The 7,548-nt window shown below is 37.9% G+C and overlaps 1 protein-coding gene across 1 annotated transcript in view; it reads left to right on the plus strand.

Moving 5' to 3' along the window:
• Positions 1-1,815: 1,815 nt before the first annotated feature.
• FRMD3 (FERM domain containing 3) overlaps positions 1,816-7,548 on the plus strand; it is an 83,014-nt gene continuing 77,281 nt past the window's right edge. Inside the window, exon 1 of the mRNA XM_009890497.1 lies at positions 1,816-1,830. Coding sequence (XP_009888799.1) covers positions 1,816-1,830 — 15 coding nt within the window. The remainder of the gene's footprint in view (positions 1,831-7,548) is intronic.

Consider the following 7,548-nt stretch of genomic DNA (forward strand, 5'->3'; position numbering starts at 1 on the left):
GCTGAACCCACCAAGAAGATTCAGTATTGCATGGGGCCAAGGGAGGATTGTTGACCTGTACTGGGGGACATACGGCAATTTTGTCAAAACCCTCATTTGGCTTTTAGGTTGCTTTGTAGGTGGGAACTGACAACTAACCCATTCTTGAAATCTCTCATTGGCTTTGCTGGATGTGGTATGGTGGTGTGTCCTAGCTGTATCTTCCAAGTTAGTTTTGATGTCGAGGATGCAAGAGTGAAAGCAGAGTTAGCTTTGCTGAACAATGCTGGGTATTGAATAAAATGATAGATTTGTTGACAGAAGCACTCAGTTCCTTTTAAGAAATCAATAGTGCCTCAGATAGCATCACGAATGCTGTGCTAATGGAAGCTGTTACCAGAAGTGAGCAGTTAATGCTGCAAGCCTTTTGTGAGGCCCTCACTTCAGGGACATAAAACCTAAATGGCCAAGCGTTGCCCGTGTGCAGAGGGACAGAAAATGATGATGAGCCCTGTAAATGAATATTGCATTTGTGGTTTCTTCAGTGCCTGCCTGCCTGGCTGATGGTGACTTTTGAGAACGGCAGTATGTGAACTATAAATATTTCTTTTCGTCATTTATAATTTACTCATGGGTCAGAGTAATTTACTTGCAGAATAGCACTAAGGTCGAGAGCAGATTGCATGAAAGCTGTTATCTCTGTTCACTCCTTCTGTCCAGGTTTTACTGTGTAGTAGAATATAATTTCAATTTTCCATATGATTTTGTATTTATGATAGTTTCCATTGCATGGGACTGGCACTGTGTAATTTTTTTATGGTGTAATAGTTTCTTTTTTCCCCTTCATCTTTTATCATTTGACCACTATCATCCTACAGGAACCTCTAATTCAAGAGAGGGCAAAAATATGCTGTTGTGTGGACAAAACCATCCATCTGTTGCAAGTGAATAGGGCAAAACTAAAGAAAAATGAGTAACCTCGAATAACTCTCTTCATTTCCCAACCAAGGAAGCACACAAGAGGAATAATCTTTGACAAATACATTTCCGACCTCACTATAGCAGATAGATATTTCGAGGTAAATTTTCAATGCTGTGTACATTTAGCCATGCAGCTTCATTTAAGATTAATAGAGCTTCCACAGCTGCATTCACACATACAGCCTTGAAATTGCTCTCCACTTACTTCTTTTCTTCTTAGCATAGACATGTTTCTCCTTTTTTCTTTACTTTCTCCTTTATCTTTGAGATGTATTTGTATATTTGTTGCCCAAATGGAGCAGAAGGAAGAGGTTGGTTTGTGTGTGGGATTTTTTTTCTTAATTTACTTCTATTAATTAATATGTAGCACCTGGGGCTCAATTGATAATTAAGGGCTCAGAAATTTGAGTTTAAAGACTGATATCTTTGTAAAAATTATGTTCTTCAAGACCCATTCCAGGTTAGCAAATAAGTTGTAAAACCAGAGGAGTATGGCTAGTTTGTGTCTCAGGCATCAAGCGTTCTTGTGGGCAAAGGTTATCACTACTGGCTGCTAAATTCCCTATGGAATAAAATGGGCATTAGTTCTCTAATGCTTTCACTCATGTACTCATGTACATTTTTTTTCCCCTGAAAGTCTTCCCTGCTTCAAATGAGAGCAAAAAATAGGATGGTAATTCAAATCTGGAGTTTTACTTCTGTTTGTTTTGAGTGAGTTGGTGTTCTGGCATCACTGTGCATTTCTACTGCATACATCTCTGGGAAGCTCTGTGCTGAAATTATGTTGTGAAAACATTGCAACTAAGGGAACTGTGTTCTGGTTGCTTGTCTTATTAGGGGGCTTATCAGGAAGAGATGCATCTTTCACGAGTTTCATTCAGGAAGCCAGTAGATAAATAAAAGCAAGTACAGTTCTTCCCCCAGTACACTTTCATTCCGTAAGGTGTTGTTTCTGCTTTACGCATTACTGTGTTGGGTTGTCACTCTCCTCCCTAGAGGATTTTCCCATATATCCCTCCATTCTTCCCATTTCTTGAGCCTGTGTTTTGTCAGTCTGCTTTACCTGGATGGCATTTGTAAGTGGATGGCATTGGGGCTGCATTTCCAACAATGTAGTAGGGTACCACTTTTTCCCTTCAGTTAAACAAAGATAATGAAAACTTTGCTATGGAGAGCACATCCTTTGATTTATTTCTGCTGGATTGAATGAGTGATGGAGTTGCTTAGAAAGATCTGGACATATGCAGATAAAACCTTTTTACAAAAGGTAATTGCATAACATTGTGTAGTGAAAGAAGTGAGTTTATACATAACAAAATGTATTAAGAGACACAGATTAAAAAATCCATCCTCCCCTACATTCTAGAATTAGGCAATGTTGATACAAATTAAGGTTAGGTAATTGACTATACAGAACGAAGTATATAATTTGCAAGAGGTAATTAATACAAAATAATGTATAGAAGAGGACTCTTGCAATTAAGTAAATGCCAGCTGCTTTATTGCAATGACATTTTTTGTGTTTGTCATTAAAAATTATTAGCACTGATTTTTTCCCTTTTTTTCAGGTTTGTAGAAATACAATTAATTCCTCATTGTACAGACAAGAAAATTCTGTGATAAATACTTTGCTTCTAAAATAACATCTGCAAGTTTCAAGTTGGGTTTTTATCAGAAAAACTATGTTGTTTTTTTTTTATTTTGAAACTTTAACAGCAACAAAAAAGTAAATTACAGCTGACATTTCTTACAATTGTGAAAATTTTCCACTTAAATGCTGTGTAATAGAATTCCACTGTATTTTCAAGTAGTTTAAAATACTGGAGGGTGCTGATTATAAGCAGGAAGGAAATCCTTATAGCATTATAGTTGAGGAATTAAACAGGCATGTTTTTAATGGGTCTTTATATTTTGAAGGCATCGTGCAATGTCTAGTTTTTCTGAAATGTCTACAGAAGGATATTCCTATCGCTGTTTTCAAAGATGGAGCAAAAAAGGCAAAGAGGTTGTCTGTGTATCCGTCTCGTGCGTAGTTGCTGTCATTTGTAATCTCGGTGAACCCATAAATCCAAAGAGCCATAAGAAATTTGCCCAGGGCGTTGGAGGTTGTCAGGGTTAGGGCTGGCCCAACATTGCCAGCTTGGAGCTGAGCTCATTCCACCTCGCTGCCTTCAGTTGCTGCAGAATGAGGATTCTGTTCCCAATGTTGCTGTTCGGGTGGGACTTAAAAATTAATCTAGAAGATAGTAGAAATTTGGGCATGCCGGGTTGCCTTCCACCTTCGTGCCCTCAGTCATCCTCCCTGTTCAGCTCCAAAGGGTTGATATCAAATCAATGATTTGTAGGGGGACCTACAGGAGAGCTGGGGAAGGATTTTTTATGAGGGTGTTTAGTGACAGGACGAGGGGGAATGGCTTCAAATGGGAAGAGGGGAGATTTAGATTAGATATTAGGAAAAAAAATTTCACTGTGAGGGTGGTAAGACACTGGAGCAGGTTGCCCAGATAAGCTCCAAGGTTGCCCCATCCTTGGAGCTGTTTAAGACCAGGCTGGATGGGGCTTTGAGCAACCTGGTGTAGTGGGAGGTGTCCCTGCCCATGGCAGGGGGGTTGGAACTAAGTGATCTTTAAGTTCCCTTCCAACCTAAACCATTCTATGATTCTATGAAATCAGTCCCATTCCCATAGCATGTGCCTCAGTCCAACAATGATGCTTAGTGAACTTCTTTGCTGTGCCACTGGAAACAAATGCAAGTGTGAGGACAGCTGTCCCAAAACTGACATGAACAGAGAATTGCTCTCAGATGTCCTTTTACGGCCACACTTCTGTGTACAAGAGCAGGCTCCAGTCCTGAACTACAGAATAAACTGTCAATGAAATGGAAGATGTACGCCTGTTGGGATTCAGGGTATTTCTGTCATGAAAAGCCTAGAAGTGTGATCTCATCAATGGAGGAGGATGTCCGAAGAGGAGTCAGAAATGAGAGGTGGCAGTCGAGGAGGCATTTTAGCTCTGTAAATCTCTGTTGCTTTTTATAATTTTTGTCAAGTCTTGTTAACAGAACTACATTATTTCAGTTTTCAGTGGGTAAAACTGCTTTTTTAATTACGTTTTTACCTTAGAGGAACTTCTTGGGTTTGTCCATTTTTTCTGACCAGACATTATTCTTGCAATTGCCTGAGAACATGGACTTTCCATTTATTTAAACAGAAATACTGGTTTAATTGTGGTTTTAATTTACTTTTTTTTTTTTTTTTTGAGTGGATTTTCACTCAAGTAAGCACTTAAGTATGTGAGGAGCTTTACACAGAGGGTCACTGTTGGGAACTGTTTGCATGAGTAAAGACACTTGTGGGATGAGGATTGAAATTGCCCAGTACAAATAAACACTGTGTTTATGACTCTGCACTGCTTCTTAGTAGTGTCAGCGGCTTCCTGATGGAGATAAGCACAGCTGGCAGGACATCAGCAGTTAGATAACAGAGCAGAAGCGTTGTGTTTAATCTTCCTTGTGACGACATTCGGATAAGTAGACACAGAACTCTGCCGTGAAGCAGATGCAAACAGAGAAGACATTTCACTGAATGGAAGATCTTAAACTGCTATAAATGCTTTTCCTCTCACTTTCAGAGTTGTGAAAGTCACACGTGTTTTGTGTTCTCATTTTACGTCATCGGAGAAGGGTTAAATTGGCAGAACAAGGTATACTCTCCCTTGCTTTTTAAACTTGCACAAAGAAACTAGGAATAAAAAAAGAAAAGAAATCCTCAAAGCGAGCATGAGATTGGGATATTGTGTTAGACTGAAACTGCTCAAGAGCCACAGACATCTTTGTTTGGATTAGTTTCTGCATAACAGATGAGTTACCAAGGAATTGGGTTACTTACTCATAAATTTGCAGAGCTGCAGAAATGGAAGCCATAATAATAGTGTCTGATAGTGAAAATGAAGCATTTCTGCAGTGTCTTACTCGATTCCTAGAGGAACCTTCTTCTAAGGAAGAAACTCAGGTTGTCCTGTGAGTCCATCAATGAAAGTCTCTGTATCATTGTGTCTTCATGTTTTGTTGGAGTGGAGAATGTCCCTTGTTTTTCTTAGTCCTTTTGCAGCAGCTGCTGGTTTAATTTGATGCATACTTGTTTCAATAGAAAGGAAAACTTTTGATCCAGCTTAAAAAAACAGAGTTTAACAGTTATTTGCAAGCTGTCCTTCTGTGATCAGGGATTCTGTCATTTACATGGCATTATATCCTTTGCATGTATGTTGGGGTTTGTTGTGGGATTTTAGTGGTATTAAGGTCAGATACTCGAATGCAGCCTTTAGGAACAACATACCCATCTTGTCTGTGCCAATTTGTCTCAGCAAATCAGGCAGTCATTCCTCAGATTATTTATAGGAATCTCCAACAGCCTATTTTTGTGTGAGTGTGTGGAATGGCTACATTATAGGACTTTGTTTAAGGCCATTTTAAAAAGCACTTTTCATAAAGTATGGGTTACAAAAATCTGAAAGACAACGTATCTCAGTTGAGACAGCCAGATGTATTTGAATCAATGGACTTAGAAAAAAGTAGCTTGTTTAGCCTGGTATTCTTTCATTAAAAACAACGTATTGATTGCAGTCCAGGACATTTTGGTTCTCTTGCTTACACACTTTTGTGACTCTTGTTTCTGCCGGGGTTGTCCTCTTTACTTGAGAATAGTTGATGACTTCTGGGTGAACTGTGGAATAATTATCAAAGATTTCAGCTCTGAAGCTATAAAAATATGGCTTGATTTTTGCCCTCAGATTCCTGTGGTCTGTTGCTGACATTTTTCAGTAATGTTTCAAATAATGTTTGTTTTTATTATGCCATTTTTTCATGTTCTGACAAACATGCTGAAATGTAGCATAAAAATATCTTTCTGAATTGCTGTAAAGTACTTTACAGGTATAGCAGTCTTTGGGGTTTGTTGTTGGTTTGTTGGTTTTTTTTTTGGTTTTTTTTTTGTTTTTTTAAAGGATCACTTAATTGGAAAGCTGTATGGCAACTGTCTGAAATTTCAGGCAATGTTTTATATTCATTATTCTGTGACCCAAATCCATTCCTGTGTTCTGTTGTGGATGACTGGCAGTTCCTAATTTAATTTATCCATATTATTTCACAAATGAGAATAAGCTTTGGATATAATATATTCTTTTGTACTATAATATGTAATAAGTGTATCAAAGAACACAGGAGACGAGAAACATCATCAGATTCTAAAGCTCAGGAGAATTCGTTAGAGAAATGTAGAAAATGTTTATGGGTGCTGTTTGCAGAAAACAGAATGAACGACCATTGCCCATCCTTCTTGCCACACTATGTGTTGTGAATTCAGACTTGAGGTGCTCTGTGCCACATCAAGTGTTTTCCTCTGTGAATCAATTATGATCTGAATTTTTCCAAATTTCAGCTATTTAAACAGCAGAATAGTGGAATGTTTACAACAGTATTTCTTACAAGAACAGTCATTACATTAGGTATGTTTCTATTTAACCACTTTTATCCATCTTCAGTCTTTTTAAATATCTGGTAATGAGACATGTGGAACTTGAAGGCTGACTGAGTAGCACTATTAACTGAATTGTGTAGTAACCAAGGGTGAGGTTATTAACTAGTGCCTTCTATTTATCTATGGAGAGCTTAAGGATTCCTAGAGCATGAATTTAGCTCGGAGGCTTTTGTTCATTTGTGCTTTTTTGTTTGGTTCGTTTCCATCGTCTACCTATCAAGCAAAAAAAAAAAAAAAGGACATCAATTCATTTTAGAAAGGGAGCATTGTTACTGGGTTGAAAAACACTGTACGCGCCCTAGCCTTTTATCAGATTCCTTAAGAACTCAAAAAAACTTCTGTGATTGTTTAGGTGGGTGAAGCAAAGGGCTTTTTAAATGAATGGATTAGAATGTGAACGTATAGAAGTCAGTAGATTTACTGACTGTTCTTCCAGTAATACCCTCTAATGTTGTCAGATGAATATATGACTAGTCTGGTTTCCTCATCTCCAGGGCGTTAAAAATTTGATTTCTTTTGTACGCTGTTGTCAGTAAAATCTATTTTCATGTTTGACTGTACCTGAGTCACCTAATAGCTGTTATTCTCCAGTTCTATTTAATTGTAGATTCATCTTAAAACTGTGTACAACTTGAATTTCACATCTGTGTTCAAATTTTTACCTACTGCCTTTGTATTGAAATGTCATTGTGCAATTTTGTCTTAATATTTTGATGGTCTTGCTTATTGCATAGTCACAAAAGTTTGCAGACACGTCTAAGATGTTAAAGTGGAAAGTACTTCATTGAGATATAACTGTATAAGCGTTAGACCTCTTTTTGTCAGTCACAGGGAGACTGGCAGTTTTCTTTTTGTACTTTTTAATCTTTGATACTGGCTTTGCCTTTTGAGGAAAGTTTTCTCTGTGCTGCCACTAGCATACCCATACTTGTAACTCTGTACAGTATAAAAAAATGTCAGTGTATGTGTTAACCACTCTTAACAGCAAGCAAGTAGGTTTTTAGGTGTCCTGAGGCTGGAGAGAAACAGTTACAGAAGGAAAGCTGTTGCAGCA

Source organism: Charadrius vociferus, unplaced genomic scaffold (genome assembly GCF_000708025.1).
Source record: "Charadrius vociferus isolate BGI_N301 unplaced genomic scaffold, ASM70802v2 scaffold418, whole genome shotgun sequence".
Lineage (NCBI taxonomy): Eukaryota > Metazoa > Chordata > Aves > Charadriiformes > Charadriidae > Charadrius > Charadrius vociferus.